We start from the raw sequence: 19376 nt of genomic DNA on the forward strand, positions 1-19376 counted from the left end.
TTACAAATGCGAAACTGTTCTTAGCTGGAGGGTTAGGTCCAAGAGCCATAGTTTGCTGCTCTTCCCTCTGTAGCCAGTCGGCCTGATAGAGAAACCAGGCCAGAGTCTGTGGTAAAACACCTTGACTGGCAGATACCCAGAGTTTAGAACAATGAAAAGTCTATGATTCCCCACATATTAGGTCCCTGTGAACTTGGTCTGGGGCAGGGACATAGAAGAGTAAATGGAAACTAAAGTGAAGGAAGAAATAAAAATGACATTGATAAAACACTATGTAAAAGTAGTGTGTGTGTCCCTTAGTGATTTTACGTACTGGATTTAGAAATAGACACACATGCCTGGGAGTGGGGTGAATGGTAAGTAGGGCTTTTATGTAAAGTGTTTTCAAGGTGCCTAATCCATCTTAGAGTAGAGGGCGGAGGCCTAGCTAGTAGCTCTTGGTCCTGCAAAGTCCAGGAGTGCTCTGCTCCGAACCCGGCGGCATCTCAGTAAGCTTCCTGCGAATAGGTTGTGGTTACAGACTCCAAAATTCAAGACATTAACCACATATTGCCTGTTAATGATTTTTTAAAAGTATTTATTTGCATAGAAATTTGGTTCCAGTTACCTGCTGGAAGCCAAAATTATTCACATACTGTAAATTTGCCATCAGCTATTTAGTCATCATATAATCACTTTTAGTATTTCTAATGATTCAGGTTTATTCTTTATTAAAGAAAATTGCAGAGAAAAAAAGGATAATCATAGAGAAGAAAAAGGGTTCCTACAGCATTAAAAGCTCTGTTGTTCTTCGCTCCCTTGTTATATAGTCTTCTGGTTAGGACAGTGAGTCAACTCGGCTTAATTAGTTATTTCCCAAAAGAGCAGCTCAGCCCTGAGAGGTCCCCCAGGTGCCTAGGGGATGGTATGGGAGATCTGAGTCCTGGCAGGGCCCTGGAACAGGGCTGGGTTCTAACCTGTTTAAAAGACAAGGGGTTAAGTGCAGGGTCTTTCTTCTAATCTGCCTTCAGTGAGTGTTCTGCTTCCTTCATTTCCTCAACCATTCATTCAACCATTTAGTTGAATGACAGATTCTCACATAATACCCTAAAGCACAAAGGGAAGCACAGGTTTTTTCAGGTTGAGATGTTTGGTGATGAAAGTGGTGACCTTGATGCTTTACATACCTGGTTCTTGGAGGTCTGTGAGTGACTTTATTGTGTTCCCTTCACTAGATTTATTATCAGAGGAACAACAATAGGTGATAGAATAATGAGGTAATTCAGTATGTTCCTTCATTCTTTTTCTTTATGATGAATTTGCCAGGTCGTCCTTTTCCACTGCTAACCACCTTTCCTATTAACAGTTAATACTCCTGGAACGTACTGAACTCTTCAGTGCTAAGCATCGTCAAGCAGGTTGCTTTTCACGAACTGACTTAGCTGCATGACTGCATGGGGATAGAATGAAAGGAAATGTCCTGTGTGCACACCTAACGGATGCTCACATCAAGTGTGTCGTATGCTAAAGCGACTACAACCTGAAATGATGTACTTTCAATGTTGGTGATTTGCTTTGACTATGTTGTAGAGAAATGCAACTTAGGGTATTTTTAAAAGCTGATTGGGATAACAATTAGCAACTTCAGTCATTTTATCTCATTTTCCTTGAGATCATTAACTAAAAAATGGACTTGAGTCTAATTCTGTGTATAAAGATTCTGAGTTTTTAAAAAGAAAGCTGTATATGTAAAAATACCTTAATAACTTAATAAGGCCACACATCAAGATAATACACAATTCTCAAATACTTCTGCAATCTGAAGACTAACACGGGGGTACATTTTAAAATATGACATTAAAGTGAACCTCGGAACCATTACTTATCTACACAAAGCCTGGTGTACTAAGTCAACCCAGTACCTCATTCTGGTGGCACATGCCTATTATTTACCATTCATTTCTGAAACAAAGTGGAATATGAGACACAATATATAGCCACAATCAGGAGTACAACCATGGTGGAAATAAGCCAAAAACTATTGTTGATGTCTAAGAAATCCCGTTAGTGTCTCGAAATTGTTTTTGCTTTTATGCTGGTGTTTCTAGGCTGTATTCACATTAAGGTATGTTTGAAGTAACTTTTAGCAAATTGGTCTGTTGCCAATTATCACTTTCTAGTTAAATAACAGTAAGATGGAATTTGTTTCAAGGCTTTTGGAATTTCTGGTTTATACCTTTTATCCCAAGTACTCAAAGCCAATTTCTGCTCTCACAATGACTATTGCAACTAAAAAATACCATGTTGCTTTAAATGAGTCACATTTAACCATTGCAGTGGAGATTATTATGAACTGGTGAACCTCGATAAGCAGAAATGTGACCCATACCTCCCTCCGAGGTAATTTAGACTCATTCTGCTCTGCCTCAGGTGCTGCTTTCTTCCAGAGAGATGGTCTGGGAAGTTTCTAAGGACAGGCAGTCCCTCCCTGCCCTTGTTCCTCATTCCTGTTGTTGTCTCCCACTCATTTTCTGCCTTTTGTGATTTTAACTCAGCATTTTATATGTGTCCATTTTCTTTCCTTTCTTGGCATATCAATTATACTTTTATTTTACTTCTTTTAGTGGCTGCCCAAGAGTTTATTTCTGAAATTTTTCATACATATGAATGTCTTTTATGAATTTTAAATCATATGCCAAGTTAGTATAACAAATCATAAAAGAATTGGTAACTAATATTCTCAAGAACAACTTTGTGAACAGTAGGCTTTTAAGGAATATTTGCTGCTTCGTGTTCTTCAGGTGTATGTATGTGTGTTCAGTGGAGAACTTACAATAGAGAGCGCACTCTCTTTTTACCTCGAGAACCGCTTTAAACTCCCAGCAGCAGTGCCTGTTTCCTGCACTCTTGCCACCCACAGAAGTCTTGTTCATCTAATAGACATAGAGATCAGATTGTTTTATCATTATCTCATTATTAGTAAGGCTGGACATCTTTTTATATATTTATTAACCATTCATTTCTTCTGTAATTTTTCTACTTATGTAGAAAAATTTTTTTCTTTGCATATTTTTCTGTTATGATGTTCGTTTTTCTTACTGACTTAATAGACTTTTTACATATTGTGGATTTTTGGTCTATTACATTTTGAAATACAGTGTTTTAAATAACATATTCAGACTAAGAAACTTATTAAGTAGTATCATGTGTTAGGACAAATTTCTTCTAATAAGTAAATCAGTCTTAAGAGCCCATTATTCTTTAGTCTCCAGCTGTGTCATCAGCTGAGCTCTTAGGAGAGTAAAGTCCGCCTCAGTTGCCCCGAATCTGTACTCCACCATGGAGTCCATATAGCTTAGATACTCCGGGAAGGTTTTTTTTTATTGCACATATGTTAATATTTATTCTCTTTTTCTTAACTCGTCTGTTCTTTGCTGTGAACATCTTTAAACAAAATCTCAAAACATATGTTTATCTATTGCTATTACATGTTACCCTTAATTTCTTTTGGTTTCTATTTATGCCTTTACATTTCCTAATGTGGAGAGAAAAAATGGCATGAACTAGGACTTGTTTTATTTGTGGTAAACTGCACATGAATTTGTCTGTATTACATTTTTATAAAACAGCCCTTTAAACCCCAGTGTGCCGCATGCTACTCCCTTTACCATCCTAGCCAGGACCAAATCTCTAAGTGATGTGTTCACTAAAACATCTTGTTCTCGTAACTCAACTAGTCTCATGGAGTCCCACTGTCATGTCTGCCTTTGATGCTTTCTGTAGGGGCGTCTTACTGAGATAATGTTTAGTCTACATATTTTCTGACTTACTGACTTAATGTGTATCATTGCATTCCACAGTAGTTCATGAGTGTTTCTCATTTATTTCTGTTCTCTTCTTTTTCATATGTAACTCATAGACGCTCTGCTGTTGCCCGCATTCAGGAGTTCTTCAGACGGAGGAAAGAAAGGAAGGAAATGGAAGAACTGGACACTCTGAACATTAGAAGGCCACTAGTGAAGATGGTTTATAAGGGCCATCGCAACTCCAGGACAATGGTACCAAGTGCTCTTGGCATTCTTTGCAGAACGTGCACTTTCATAGCATGAATGTTTTTGCATAACAGTTATCCTCCTGTGTTGCCAGTGTGGCTCCAGTATAGCTGGCACCTTCACAGTTATCTCCAGACCCAAACACGTCTAGTCCTGTGGTATGTCAGGAAAGGCCAGTAGTTTTTATAAGGAAACTACTCTACCCAGGAATTATTGTAGAGTTTAAATTTTTAGCTTATACAGGTAACCATTGCTTCTTCTTTGCTCTCTCACACTTGCTGTGTACCTTCCTAGTAGGTTGTTTTGGAAAGAAGGGTTTGGATATGTGAAACTCAGATTCATTGAGAAATATAGGTTGCTTTCATCATCACCCCGTTAAGATGGACAAGTCAAGATTGGTTTTAGCTCCCTGGACTTGAAGTTCCTCATCTGTGAATTGAACAGAATAGATCTGATGATCTCTAAGGTCATTTCCAGTTTTTACCATCCCCACGTCTGTGCACCCACTGCTACGTCCGTCACCTACTAAGGGAATATTGGGAGGTGGCTAGTGTGTCATAACTGTGATTCTGAACTATGTATGTCTAGAAAGTGCTGTTCTCATATTCACTGAGTTCTCAAAACATATCTATAGAATCAGTTTTAAACTGCTTTCTTACTTTAGGGAAATAATAAGCTCTCTATAGAAATCAGTGATCAATTTAATCATTCAAAAAATACTATTATTAATAGAAGTAACCAATTTACATTTCTTGCATTTTGCTAGTTAAAATTTTGGAGGAAAATAATTAGGGGCTGGAATGAGAAAAAAAGAAGATAAGCAAGTAAAATGACAGCTCCAAGTAAGAACAGAACTGGCTCCCCTCTTTTCCTCTCCCCAAAATAGCAAAGTGGCAGCTGCAGATAAAATGACTGGAAAATCCAATCTGAAGCACAAAGATTTTGATGGTTTATTAGTGTGCATCCATTGAAAAAAATATCACCACTCCAACTGTCATATTCCTTTGTCTCATTGGTTCATAAAAGTAAATGTGTTTATATCTTTCCTTCTTAATTATGAGAACTTCAAATTACTAAGAAAAAGATTGGTACTTTTTGTTATACTGTCCAAAACTCAGAAATTTTATTCATTCATTTAGCAGTTAATTAATTCAGCACCTACTGTGTGCTAAGAACCGTTACAGGCACTATAAACACAGTATCGAACAGAAACATATCCCTGTCCTCGTAGGGGAGTCTTCATTACTGAGGGCCGGGTTCCCTTTGCTGGCAAATCTGTCATGATTTGAAGATACTAGAAGACCAGGACGCTCTTCAATTTGTATTTTATTTTCTAAGCCAATTACTTTTTTAACACAAGAATAGAATACGTCTTTATTTTAATAACTTTGATTTGAATTTCCTTATAACTTCCTTTTCTTAAACCCTTAGATAAAAGAAGCCAATTTCTGGGGTGCTAACTTTGTGATGAGTGGTTCTGACTGCGGCCATATATTTATCTGGGATCGTCACACCGCTGAGCATTTAATGCTTCTGGAGGCTGACAATCACGTGGTGAATTGCCTGCAGCCACATCCATTTGATCCAAGTAAGAGGACCTTGCATAAGGCAAGGGGTAGAAATCAGTGTGGCTCACCAACCCCAGTAATGGTCTAGTTAATATACAAATAATCCGAATTATCTGTAGGCAGCCACAGGAGTCACTCCTAGCTCTGCTTGGGTTTAAAACCAAAACACACTTATAACACACTTTGGGCAGAAAGTATGGTGAAGTAGGTCAAAGAGTGTTCTCCTAATATTTCTTCTAAGCTGTATTAGCTGTAAGAGGTTCGGCTGATTGAACTTCTCATTACTTACCCAAACTGAATCTTCAAGACTCACTGGCATGCTCTTGCCTTCCATTGGGAATTGGAATTAAAATTATATTCTAGAGTGACTTTTAAGAAATCTTCAAAATAATGTTCTCAGTTAACACATGTATCAGTACAGTTTCCACTGCAGCTCACTTTTGCTGTGATGTACACACAGGAAGTCCTCACTGAACGTCATAGATAGGATCTGCAACTTTAAGTGAAACTGTGTAACAAAACCGATTTTATCACAAGCTAATTGTTATAAACAAGATTAAGTTCCTTCAGCATCTCATCAGTGGCACAGTGAAACAACGTTGAACAGAACGACTTTACTAGTATTCGAGGCCCTGCTGTACAGGCACATGTGCCCGAGTCTGTACCTACAAACACATACTGTAGACATATATACACACACGTGTCTGTGTGCATAACTTGAATAAATGCATGTGTTCTGAGTTTAGGTTAACATGTACTTTTTGTTTCTAGTTCTAGCCTCGTCTGGCATAGATTATGACATCAAGATCTGGTCACCACTGGAGGAGTCAAGGATTTTTAACCGAAAACTTGCTGATGAAGTAAGATGTTTATTATACTTATTAGACCATAGTTTCCCTTGTTCCTCAAATGATTTCTTAAGAAATATCAAAGCAGCTCCTCCTTAGTTGGTAACATAAAACAATTTCATGCAGGTAAGGAAGTCAGTTTTAAGAAAAAGAAAAATGAAGATAAAACCATGCCTAGAGGTAAAAATTGAACTAGTATTTTGCTAATTAGAAGACTGAGTATTAGTAATAGCAGATTAAGTGTTTTGTAGTTTAAAAAATAGGTTAACTGTGTGCTTACTGCAGTAAAGAATCATTAAAAACACTCTGTCCTTTTGAGGAAATGGTTTCACTGCAGCGTCTTCATCATCATGGCCAAGAGGTAGCAGCACAAGTGATGAGAATCTTTTCCTTTATTCTATTTTAAGGTCTCTCAGCTTCTTGTTAAATTAGTAATTTTCCAACCAAGTTCAGTGAAGGGCTAGGTCTTTTATGAAATTAGGATGAGAAAGCTGATTTCTGTGACTCCTCCCCTCCCCCCAGCTTCAACCAGGGTTTTCATTTGTTGATTTCTATAGATTTCTTATAATAATTAGGGTCCATTGCATTAATCAGCTACTGATTGCTGAACTCCTATGGGTAGATGAGGGCACAAATAGGTAAATAAGGGTCTGTCACTTAAAAATGTTGGTCAGTGGTCAAGCAGCACCTCAGAGCGAGGCTGACAGCTCCGCACAGTTCCCATGGGTGCTTTCACTCATTTAATAGACATTCACACAACACGGTGTGTCAGCCCTGCGCTCTGAGCGCATGGATAAGAGGGAAGACAGACAGCCACAGTGTAGTGGAGTCAGTGTCTGAGGGGTATGCACAGCGTTTGGAAGCCTGTAGAAAAGAAAAACTGCTGTGAATGGAGTCGATGGGGGTGGGGACATGTTCACGGAGGCTATAGAAGTCACCAGGACTGCGTTCACCAGGCAGACAGGAGCAAAGGAGCGCTGGAGACACGGAGCCAGCCGGGTCCAGGTTGTTAGAAGGTAAAGGAAACATCCGTGTGCAGAACCTACAGTGCGAGGGAAAGTTGCTCAGACTGAAAAGCTCATTTGGGACTGTAAAGAGTTGTCATTTCACTGGGGACTGTTGGCCAGATGGCATCTTTCTCCTCCTCAGGCTTCCCTTTCTTCCTTCCCACACTCTCTGTTTTTCCTCTTCCTTCTTTCCTTTGCCCATAATTTACATTGGGTCCCTCGGAGCCATGGATATTCAGTTAGTCCTTTCCTTGGTACTTCCGATACAAGTCATTTGTAGCTCTTGTCCAAAGGTTTATTTTTATTTATTTATTTATTTATTTTAATGATGTTGATTCTACCAATCCATGAACATGGTATGTTCTTCCATCTGTTTATGTCTTCCTCTATATCTTTTTTCAACGTCCTGTAGTTTTCTGAGCAGAGGTCTTTTACCTCTTTAGTTAAGTTTATTCCTAGGTAGCTTATTTTTTTTGGTGCGATGGTAAATGGGATTGTTTTTATAATCTCTCTTTCTGAAAGTTCACTATTGGTGTATAGAAATGCCTCAGATTTCTTGGGGTTAATTTTGTATCCTGCTACATTGCCAAATTCATGTATTAAGTCTAGTAGTTTTTTGATGGAGTCTCTAGGGTTTTGTATGTATAATATCATGTCGTCTGCAAATAAGGACAGTTTTACTTCCTCTTTTCCAATTTGGATGCCTTTTATTTCTTCTTGTTGTCTAATTGCAATGGCTAATACTTCCAGTACTATGTCGAACAGGAGTGGTGAGAGTGGGCATCCCTGTCTTGTTCCTGTTCTTAGGGGAAATGGTGTTAGTTTTTGTCCGTTGAGTATGATGTTGGCTGTGGGCCTGTCATATATGGCTTTTATTATGTTGAGGTATGATCCTTCTACTCCTGCCTTACTGAGAGTTTTTATCAAAAATGGGTGTTGAATTTTGTCAAATGCTTTTTCTGCATCAATTGATATGACCATGTGATTTTTTTCTTTCAATTTGTTTATGTGATGTATCACGTTTATTGATTTGCGGATATTGTACCATCCTTGCATCCCTGGGGTAAATCCTACTTGGTCATGGTGTATGATCTTTCTGATGTACTGCTGGATCCGATTTGCTAAGATTTTGTTGAGGATTTTGGCATGTATGTTCATGAGGGATATTGGCCTGTAATTCTCTTTCATTGTGTTGTCTTTACCTGGTTTTGGTATTAGGGTGATGCTGGCTTCATAGAATGAGCTTGGAAGTGTTCCTTCCTCTTGAATTTTTTGTAGTAGTCTGAGGAGGATAGGTTTTAGTTCTTCCTTGAATGTTTGGTAAAACTCCCCTGTGAAGCCAAAGGTTTATTTTTCAAGATTACTTTGCCTCGGCGAAGGTAACAACTCTCAAAGGATCCACGTGACCCAGGGACATTAATTGAACACTAGTTTGTCCCAAAGGTACCAGTTCTCCTCTCTGCGAAAATGAGGAGCAGGCACAGCGTAGACTGCTCTGGGGAACAAGTAAAGATAAATTGAATCCTTGGATGTTTTAGCAGCTAGAGTTGACTTTTGTCTTCCTGCCAACTGCATGAGGCCTCTTCCCTCATCTTACTCCCCACATGCAAGTCAAAGTCACTATTTGGCCTTGAGAAGCTTTAACAGGGAACCGTGACTGCATGCACATGGGGAGCGAAGGCCGCTCTTGTTCGTGCCGTTCTCCTAATCTTCAGGGGGGCGCGGGCGCTCTGCGGTCTCTGACGGTGGTTTCACTTGCCCCAGGTGATCACTCGGAATGAGCTCATGCTGGAGGAGACGAGGAACACCATCACAGTGCCCGCCTCCTTCATGCTCCGCATGCTGGCCTCCCTGAACCACATCCGGGCCGGTAAGAACTGTCAGCCTCTGTTCCAATTGGGATTATGTCTGAACAACATGGTATTACTTAGCATTTATATACATAACTTCCTTATGTCATGAAATGGAGGCAGCCCATTAGCACAGAAACTCATGTCCTCATAAACCTGATTATTGGAAAGCATCACAATGAAAGACAGTCCCCTGAAAACATACCCACTCTGCTTCTCCTCTGAGTGGAGGCTCCTGCACAGGCCTTGTCATCATAAACGCCTTCAGCGGTCCATTCGCTCCCAGTCGGCAGAGCCCAGACAAAAGAGAGGTAGCATGGTAGGAAGGCTGAACAGGCACCTCTCTGTTTTCTTCATCATTGTCTTGTCTTAAGTGATAAACTGAGGCTCAGTGTCACAGATAACACGAAATGCATATATTATAACTACTATTCAGGAAGGAATTCAAAGGCTGTGTTCATAACAAGAAAAAGTTCCAGTATCCATTATAGTATCCATATATTCACCAAACAAGTGTTCGTCACTGTTCACTGACCTCATGAGTGAAATGTCCCATATGCTGAGCATCACCTGTCAGTTCATGACAACAGTGACCACCCTCATGGAGCTCCAGCCCTTCTCAGCAGGCTTTCTGTAATGACTTACCCAGCCACACCACTGATACATGGTAAAGTCATCTGTAGGGCTTTAAAAAATGTGTGTTTACAATGACATCCATTTTCAAAGTTAATAGTGTTGTTTCCTTTATTTTATAAAATTTCCCAGTAGAGGCAAAAATTAGGTATGTACACAGTGGTGAACTGAATTTTACATAATGGTGTGTTGAGTTCTATACATTTTAAGCAGCTTTAAATAAAAGGCATTGAAGATTATCTTAATCATAACCCTAAAAGTATTTCTTTTAGTGAGTCTCATATCTGTTTTCCAGACCGGTTGGAGGGTGACCGATCAGAAGGCTCCGGTCAGGAGAATGAAACCGAGGATGAGGAATAATCAACTCTGAGTGGCCAGCACTTGGGATGTTTTGATATTTGTATAAGACACTTATATTTTTTTCTTTACAGAGCTTCAGTGCAATTTTAAGGTTATGGTTTTTGGAGTTTTCCCTTTTGCGGGGGATAACCTGACATTGGTGTGGAGTGATTGTGTGCATGAACTTGGGAGAGTGTGTGAAATAAAACTAGCAGAATGTTATAAACCCTAGTTGCCATGTATGAGGCGTGCTAGCAACGAAAGTGCAATACTGCCAGTCTCCACACGGGGGAGCTTGGATCAACGTTGAAGAGCAGTTCTCATGGTAGAGACAATGTTGGTTCAAATAAATTTCTACACTTGCCATTTGCATGTTTGTTGCTTTCTAATTAAAGAAGCTGGTTGTGTAAGATCTCCTGAATTTGACATTGTATTTGATGCCTTGTTACCCTGGCCCCTATTTTCCAGTCTTTCCTGTCACGTAAGACTGCTTCTCTAGTCTTCTCTAGTTGTAATCATCTTTTCTGTTTTGACTTGTGTGTGATAGAATCACAGAGAAGAGAATTATTCATGTCTCATTCCAAAGTACTTCATCTTCACCACCAGTCCTCATCTTAATGGTCACTGAGACCGTGTTACCCACAGACAGGAGTCAGGGTGTCCGGGGTTCCCATGCTGTAGGAGCACAGGCTAGTTCTGGGGGCCCTGGCGTCCGGTCCTCCTGACTGCAGCTAGATTTCAGCTGAAAGCTGTGACCATCCTGTCTTCTACATCCTGGCCTTCCTTAACTCCAGTGTCCACCTCCACTCCAGCCATCAACTCCCCGGCCTGTATCTTACAGGTTATGACCTGAATCTGTTCCTGTAGACTTAACCCTTCAGTCACCCTCCCGGCCCACTTTTAAATTGTCATCCTGTTCTTCGGCTGGCCCACGAGGCTCAGAGGTGTAGCCAAGCAGAGCATCCCTCTCCAGCGTGGAGACGGGGGCCGCCCTCCCCAGGTGGCTGCACACCCGGCGCCCTGCTGCGACGGCAGGTTGGCTTGTGGAGAGAAGAAAAGCCCCTTCAGTTGGCTCAGTCACTGGAGCGGGACTTGCACACCCGGCCCTTGCCCTGGATGCACCCGCGTCTCCACGTTAGAGAACGAGGTAAGTGGGTGAAGGGAAGGAATTAGAGTTTTGGCCAAACAGGGCAGCTGCCTTGGCTACAGATGACTTCTGGAAAGTGCCAGGATCTTAGTGTCTGGTTCCCAATTAGCTGTGTGACCTGGGGCCACCTGACTTGTCTGGGCTCCTGCTCCATCTCCCGTGAAGTGGAGGTGATAGGATGTGCACACCCATGTCCCAGGGGCTGAGCTAGGCCCCATGACACCCGGAGGATGAGGGGCTTTACAGAGCAACTGAAAACGCTACTGTCAGCACGTCCAGGACATCATTTCTCACTGAAATGAAGCAGAAGCAGGGATTCTTAGAGTGTTGGAAAGCTGGCAGGACAGAGGCTACTGGAGGACTCCATTGGTTCAGGAGTAACTGGCAGGAAAAGCAACCGAAAATCAAAATGGTCTGTGTACCCTCTGGGCAGGATGGGACGGGGGGGAGGGGGGGGGGCAGAAGTATATGGGGCCTGACCTTTCTGCTCAGTTTTGCTCAGAACCCAAAACTGCTATAAAGCTGTGATTTTTTAAGTGATTTTTTCATTGATTTTTAGAGAAGGGCGAGGGATAGAGGAACATCAATGAGAGGAACATCATTGATTGGCTGCCTCCTGCACACCTCCTACTGGGGATCGAGCTCACAACCTTGGGCATGTGCCTTGAGTGGGAATCGAACCATGACCTCCTGGTTCATAGGTCGACACTCAACCACTGAGCCACAATGGCTGGGCTATTATTTTTTAATGGTATTTGTCAAAGGAATTAGTTCTCCTACTTGAGGTGATTTTGTAGAGTTTGGTGTGTTACATAGGCACAGGGCGGACCAGACCACAGTCCAGGGGCAGAAAGAGGACATGTTCCGGGCAGAGTTAATAGGTCCCGGCCATGGCGCAATGCATGCTGGGGGCAGGACGTTAGGCAGCTGGACCCGGAGCTCACCCACACACTCAGCAAAAGGAACTGCCTTCAGTTGTGGCCAGTGAGGGCTCAGGTGGAGGTGCTGGGTTTTATGCCCTGAGGTGGTTTTGAGTCACTGATGATCACCACACCCCCTTGAGCTTGGTTATGGGATGAACATGTGGAGGGCCCCTATAAAGTCTGGGTTAGGAGTATTTGTTCTGTATTGGACAATATTCCATGAATCTCACTGTCTTGGTATTTTGAAAACAAGTGGACGGATGTACCCAGGTGACTGGTATGGATCACACCCCCCGCCCCCCTAATTCTGCAATAGTTGATCCTTCCTGCTCAGTCTCCGTCCTCTTTTTAGCCCTTGGGATGGGGGAAGGGAGAAAGGAAAGGGGCTGTGGGAAACGGGGATATGGGGTAAAGGGGGAACACCCAAAACCCACAGTCCACAAGTCCAAGTACAAATTCACAATTTCCACATCTGTACATGTGCCAAAACCATTTCATCAGGTGAACACAGCTATGCTAAATGCACTTTCACTTGTTTATAAATACTGATTTATAATAACCCTAAACATTGTCTTGTTTTAAAAAAACAAAACAAACATTTCAAGTGAAACGTGTTTCCGGACTAGCCTGTCCTTGCTTTGTTTGAAGGTTGGTTTTTAACCACGTTTGCATCCAGGGTTCCATCGCCAGAACACAGCCCAGGACTCCCCTCCGCAGGTCCACAGCTGGACCCCTGCGCCCACGCCAGCGGCTCCTCCCACTGCCCTGGGGTGGCCCTGCCTGCCCGGGCCCCAGGAGGGTCCCTGCCCCGGGAGGGGCCGACTGGCCTGATTGGTGACATTGCAAAACGGTGGTGTCAAAAGGAACAGCAAGTGGCCTGGAGTTCCTAAGCTGTTCCTACTGCTCAGGAGCAGCTTCCTGGGGGAAATGAACAGCTCTGTGTGTCGGGTCCTAAAATAATGCGGAGCAAAATGGTGCCCCTCTGGCCTGCAGGCGAGTGCGTCTGTGCTACGAATCCTTCCGGGGGTCCAGCCACGTCCCCCGCGTCTGTGGCTTCTGCAGGCCCGGCAAGCAGGTGTTCAGCCTCCAGGCACTCACTGTTACCAGCTCTTCCTCCACAGAAAGCCCGCCGGCCTGCCTCCTGGTAATGACTTCACTGTCCCTGGTCCTCGAGCTGCACAGCTGACTCCTTCCTCAGTCACGTGGCCAAGACCCGGCCCTGGGCCCTGACGCTGGTGTCATGCACCTTGAGACCATGGACACTTCACTTCCTCGGTCCCCCTGGATTCTGTGTCTGTCCCCAACCCAGGAGTGTCCACTCCGCCGCCTCTTGTCCATACACGACTCAGCCATTTACCTTTGCTTCAGGTGAAAACGGTGATTTTCCTCCGGCCCCCCAGGGTTCACCTTGGGGTTCTGCATGCGCTGGGTAGCAGCATGGACTCCTGTCCCTGCACTGACTTCCCCAGGGTGGAGGATCGGAGACTCTGAACCCAAGAGCCACCGCCACGCAGTCACTGTCCCGCGGGGCGGAGCTGGCCGCAGGGCCCAGGCCGCGTCTCCTCCGGGGAGTCTCTTCTGGGCCGGGAGGTCGAGCTGGTGCCGTGACACGGGGTCTGCACCAGGCCCCAGGCCATCACCTTGGACAGACACGGGGCTCCTCAGACCTCTGCAGCTCCCAACGGCAGACACCTTCCCCCTCCTCTCGCGCTCCCCTTCCTCACCACTTCCCTTTCATCCCCGGTCTTGTGCTGCTCAGCAAACAGGACCATTCCCACTGCAGAAGCCTCAACACCTCTGACCTAGGATAACAGCTCCTGAGGGGTCCCTATGAGACAAGAATAGGACACCCGCCTAGTCATGGACAAGACCCCAGTGGCTCAGCACCAGTGTCCCACATGTGGTGCCGGGAGCTTTAATCCACATAACCTCCCGTGGGGGGGCCTGCATTCTACGTCCCCATGAGAAACAGGTTATGAAACCTCACAGATGAGAAAACCGATGCAGAAAACCGAACTGGCCAACAACACCCAACTACTCAGCAGCCGCGTGGGTCTGAACCCAGAACTCAGCCAAGTCCGCACTGTTCCCATGTAGCTCACGTGCACTGACACGGACATGGAATGAGAGCCTTCAGGGGCCTAACAGAAGCCGCACAACAGGCACAGAATTCTCCACCGTCAGGCACACAGTAGGCGCTCAGCACCTGCCAGTTCTGGGCTTGCCCTCATAGCCACGCACCCTCAGTTCCTCCCAGACAGGACAGTGGGGCCAGAGCTGGACACCAGAGAGTATCCTGGGCTCCGTCCAGACACGCCTCATGTGCAGGTGTCTCAGCAAACCCTAACAGGCTAAGATCTCTTGCTGCGCGGAGCACGCTTCTTCCCTCCTGCCACCCCCTCCGCCCCCGCTCCCTGGCCGACTGCAAATACTGATTAGTCTCACTGGTCGCTCAGGTGGACAGAAGCCACAGCAGCTCCTGAGATGAGAAACGCGTTAGCACCAGGTGGCCCTGGTCTTGGTCCTCAGCCCTGCCTCTTGGCAGTTGCTTAAGATCTCATAGCTGAGCAGGAGCAGAACCTGCCGCCCCAAAAGGGGTCACACGTGTGAGCAAGCTGGGTGGTCCTTCCAAGGCTGAGGACCAAGGTGGAGACAAGTTCAAAGCCAGAGCTCTGCTGAGGCAAGCCTTCCAGGGTTTCCTTAGCGCTCCCCACTGCTGCCACCTGGTGGCGAAGGTGCTGAACTCCAGTCTTCCCAGGCCAGGAAGCCCAGTGCTGGGGGGTGGGGATCCCAGTGCCTCTGGGTCATAACAGCCCCAAGCCTGGAATCTGGGCGGGCACAGGAGAGGGACCATCAAGTGGCGATCTCAATGAAGGGAGCAGAGATGGCAACAGCCCTAAACTCGGTCCTGTCAAAACCAGAGGCGCAGGACAGAGGCTGTGGACAAGTGGCCAACAGTCCCACCTGCCACTGTCCATGTAGCCACTGCACAGAGGAATAAAGCGATGGGCCTGGTTCCAACCTGCACTAACGGAGGGGCCTTCCCACCCCTCTCCACCCACCCAGCTCCCTGCTCCCTCCTCCCGTCCTCCTCCTCCCAGGCTTCATCCGCAACTGAATTCTCAATTATGCAAAATACGGTTCTAGCTGCCAGGTACCCTCCGAGGCTTAGCTCACACTGCCACCTCCACGGAGCTACATGGAACAGTCACCTCCCCCGGAGCCCACAGTTCTCTCCACAATCATTACTCGGCATGTTTACCAGCATCCGTATCCCCCAGGTCCGTCCCTAAATGAGTGTGTAAACACGTTCATGCCTTTGCTCACGGGCCGAGCTCGGTGCTCTGCACAGGTGACGTGGGGGGCCCGGAGATGAATAAATGAATGGGCCTCAGTAGAAAAAAAGGAAACAGTGAGTCCTTCTGTGATGTGCGGCATTTCCAGATAAGTTTAGATTCAATCCTAGTAAATCCCAGCTAGTCTGCGACCAGCCAGTGCGGACCTGGGGGTCTCGGGACTCTCCCTCGAGCCCGCCCAGTGCAGCCCAGGGACACGCACTCCACCCCCCGGGCTCCCAGCCAGATGTGCTGCATCAGAAAGGCCTCACCAGCGAGCCCTAGGTCACGCCAACGAAGCGCTGACGGTGGTCAGGCCGGTGGTCAGGAATAAGGTCCCTTTACAACCAACAAGCGCTAGGGAGATGAGAGAAAGGAGAGTACAGCGCTCTGACTGAGGAATGCCACGGAGCGAGAGCAGCCTGACTTGCCCGTCTCCTTCGCAGAACCCGCAGGTGAAGATGCCTCTGCTCCTTCCCTCCCACCCAGAACCGACAGCTGGCCCTAAGCTAATCACCACGAAGGTGCACGCTCCCAGGTCTCGGCAAAGGTCTTGGCAAACTGCAGACTGAGGACCAGCTCCAAGGGTTGGGGCGAGGTGTAAGCACGTGAACCCACTGCCCCCCGGGAGGCGTCTCCTCCACGCTGGCCCCTCGCGGGCCGCATTCTGAGCAGACAAGCCGGGGAGCCCGCACGCCGGGCCCGCAGTCTGTCCGCAGTCACGCAGAGGCTGTGCCAACCTGGGTCCGTGGGTCCCTGTTCTCTTCCTATCTCTCCTTACAGTGAACATCAGAGATCGCAGCTGGAAATGATCTTGGAGACCATTCACTCCGACGGCCCCCTCCCTCACCCCATCTCCCCGGCTGCACAGAGAGGTGCTAGGAAGTGCAGGTGACGTGAGGAAGAAGAGGTGGAGCTGGGCGGGCGTGCGGGTGCTGGCTCCTGCCGGCCGGCCGCGTGGTTTCCATTCTGCCTTATCTCCTGTCCATCAAACTTTACACTGGAGTCCGGAGTCCTCCGTGAAGGGAGTTCCTCCAGCGACAACAGTGTCTCCCCTGCTGCTGCGAACAGTTTGATTCTTGGAAATGAAGCCTCCCGCTCCTTCCTCCTGTCGTTATAGGGGCTTCTCTCTCCCTTCTTTCGAAACAGCAAAGAATCAGTGAAGAGGGAGGTGGCCTGGGCTGCCCCCGTGAGCACCAGCAGGTGGCTCCACCGATGCCAGGTCATAACCAGCACCGAGGCCTGGAACTGCGTGGGGGCCCTGCTCCTGGCTTCTCTAGGGACCCCACATGGCCTGCTTCAACCCTGCAGAAACCTGGGGTGTCCTCCGTCCCAGTGCACTGGAAGAGCCCCCCTCCTGAGCCTCTCTGCGGGGACAGCGAGTAGCAGATGTGAACAAAAGAACATGACCTGCCCTGGGGTTCCCCCAGCTGGTCTGTAGGCCCCACCGGTGCCCCACCACCCAGACAGAAAGCCAAGCCACACCTCCATTTTCTCTGCTTTGTGCTTTTGATGCGTCTGGTCCCATCACTGGGATCTAGGAGGAGCCCACGGGTGGGCTCGCAGACACGGAGTTCCTGGCCTGGACGCAGTTCTCGGTGTTTTTTCTGGTGGCTGCACCCCAGGTGCCGTTCCTACCCGAGTTCCCAGGGCCCCGGCTGGGTGGGCTGGGGGCCTCCATCTGGGGCCCAGGCCAGCCCGAGGCCCTCATTTCTGTTCCGCAGCTGGAACGTTCCCCTCCTCGATGCTCTGCAGTGGGAGCCTCTGGCTCCCGGGGGCTCGGGTGCCTCCGCTGCCCCCAAAGCCGGCCCCTGGGATGGTCCGCGCCACCATCAAGACCCCAGGCAAGGCCTCCTCCCCAAATAGGTTGATTTTGGCTTCCGCCTCGATGGCTTTGGCCAGGCTGTCTGCGTAACTGTCCAAAGAGGTGTGCACGTCGGCCTTCACGTGGAGGATGGGGTTCTTGGCAGCTTCTGAGGGAAAGACAGAGCAAGGTCAGCGAGGGGCCAGACCCCTGTGGAGGGCGCGCATTTCCCAGTCTGGTTCCCGCCTAGGGCCTGGGAAAACTAGAAGGAGTTAGCTAACCTCACATCCTCTGCAGAGGGAGGGTCATGGTGCACCTCTTTCTCCATGGGGTTTCTGTGATTAAACGATTCTCTCCAAGATGCTTAGCCTAGGCCCGGCTCACAGAAAAGGCTTGATCAATGTTTTCTATTAACCACATTCACATTTTACATCTTTGGAAGAGGTCTTTGGCCATTCGGCTCCCTGGGGTGTGTGATGTGGGTGGTTCTAGACTTCCACGGGCTGAGTGCTGAGCCAGGAGGGACGTCTCATCTCTGAACTGGCCCAGATTCCCCAGAGTCAGGACAGCCTCAGGGTCGGCAGGATGCCGCGGTCCAGGCGCCCCACCCAGGACAGGACCCGACAACTAATAGAAGAGGGAGGGGTGTGGGTCTGCTCCCCGCCTCTTACTGTGAACCTCACTGCCTACTTTCCTCCTGACATGTCGAGGGAACAGCGCACCCCCTACTCCTCACATGTTCTGAGCAGGTGACTTCCACCCACTCTCGGGGGGGAGAGTGGAGGGGCCCTGGGCTCGGCCTCCCTGCACTCATCTGGGAGGATGGAGTCAGTCTGAGCACCTGTGTGTCTACGGAGAGTGCGACAGCCCCTGCTGGCCCAGCTTAAACGCTTCCAGATCCAATGGCTGGAAAGCCCAAGGACTTGAGGGAGACTGCAGGGTTGGGAGTGGCACGGGGTTGGGAGGGGGAGGCAAAGGTGGGAGCCCTGGTGTGCTGGGTGAGGACGGATGAGCCAGGAGTTCTCCTAAGACCACTCCCTTTCCCTGTGTTGTCCAGAAGCTGTCAGCCACAGACACCAACCTTTGATCTTTTCTACTTCATCCTCGAACGTCACCGAGCTCCTCCTCTTGGGTGGGCAAGTGGAGTGGAGGGGAGGCTGGTCATCGGACGTGTAGTCTTCAAGCAGCATCACGTCGGTCCCTAAGACCAAGGGCAGGTTGCACACATGGAACGGCCGTCCCAAGTCCTCCTCGCCACCTCCTCCTCGCCCGCCGCTCTCAACCCCCTTGCATCCCTCTCCCCCATTTATTCCAACCCACAATCCAGTGCAAGAGCTGCTCTGCAGCATGTGCCCAAGAAGTGAACACTGTGCCATCCTATTTCAGGGACTTGGCAGCCAGCCATGGGGCCTCTTCTGACACATAAGTTACAGCAGTGCTATGCAGAGCTGGGGTTCCAGGCCACAGCGGGCACACGCAGTGTCCAGTGGGCCGGCCCTGGGCTGGGGGAGGGGAGAAGGGCTGTGTGGGAGAGACCGCTCCAGTAAAAGAGCCTTGTGTTCTGAGTGATTCCTCTTACAGTTTGAATTTCTATCAATAATTACTTTAAATGTAAATGGATTACACAATCTACAAGAATAAACTCAAAGTGGATTAACAGCTTAAATGTAAGGCCTGAAAGCATAAAACCAGAAGAAAAATAGGCTGTAAACACTTTGTGGTTAAAATATGTTGCACTAAGTAAACATTTAAAAAATTGTTTTATTTTTCAATTACAGTTTACATTCAACGTTACATTAGTTTTAAGTGTATGGCACAGTCAGCACACATTTACATAACTTACAATAAGTCTTGCACCTACCTGTCCTCACTCACAGTTACTGCAATATTA

General features: G+C 47.1%; 2 protein-coding genes and 1 long non-coding RNA gene across 14 annotated transcripts in view; 1 reads left to right on the forward strand and 2 right to left on the reverse strand.

Moving 5' to 3' along the window:
* DCAF6 (DDB1 and CUL4 associated factor 6) overlaps positions 1–10640 on the forward strand; it is an 89848-nt gene extending 79208 nt beyond the window's left edge. For 4 of the 7 annotated variants that reach the window (XM_059675692.1, XM_059675693.1, XM_059675695.1 and 1 more), the window contains 6 exons: positions 1215–1256; positions 3899–4037; positions 5463–5619; positions 6371–6459; positions 9219–9324; positions 10233–10640. In XM_059675692.1, coding sequence (XP_059531675.1) covers positions 1215–1256; positions 3899–4037; positions 5463–5619; positions 6371–6459; positions 9219–9324; positions 10233–10297 — 598 coding nt within the window. In that variant the 3' untranslated portion in view covers positions 10298–10640. The remainder of the gene's footprint in view (positions 1–1214; positions 1257–3898; positions 4038–5462; positions 5620–6370; positions 6460–9218; positions 9325–10232) is intronic. The other 3 variants (XM_059675694.1, XM_059675696.1, XM_059675699.1) reach the window with 1 other exon arrangement.
* LOC132221389 (uncharacterized) lies at positions 9699–15384 on the reverse strand. Its single transcript, XR_009449965.1, has 2 exons — positions 13851–15384; positions 9699–13762 (listed from the first exon to the last, which is right to left on the reverse strand). It is a non-coding gene; the product is annotated as an uncharacterized LOC132221389 (long non-coding RNA).
* A 1372-nt stretch (positions 15385–16756) lies between these two features.
* The window catches only part of GPR161 (G protein-coupled receptor 161), a 36134-nt gene continuing 33514 nt past the window's right edge, over positions 16757–19376 (reverse strand). For 4 of the 6 annotated variants that reach the window (XM_059675542.1, XM_059675545.1, XM_059675544.1 and 1 more), the window contains exons 5-6: positions 18567–18686; positions 16758–17654 (exon numbers count right to left, since the gene is read on the reverse strand). In XM_059675542.1, coding sequence (XP_059531525.1) covers positions 17389–17654; positions 18567–18686 — 386 coding nt within the window. In that variant the 3' untranslated portion in view covers positions 16758–17388. Of the gene's footprint in view, positions 17655–18566; positions 18687–19376 lie in introns of all 6 variants that reach the window. The other 2 variants (XM_059675541.1, XM_059675543.1) reach the window with 2 other exon arrangements.

This window comes from Myotis daubentonii, chromosome 18 (genome assembly GCF_963259705.1).
Source record: "Myotis daubentonii chromosome 18, mMyoDau2.1, whole genome shotgun sequence".
In the NCBI taxonomy this organism is placed as follows: Eukaryota; Metazoa; Chordata; class Mammalia; order Chiroptera; family Vespertilionidae; genus Myotis; species Myotis daubentonii.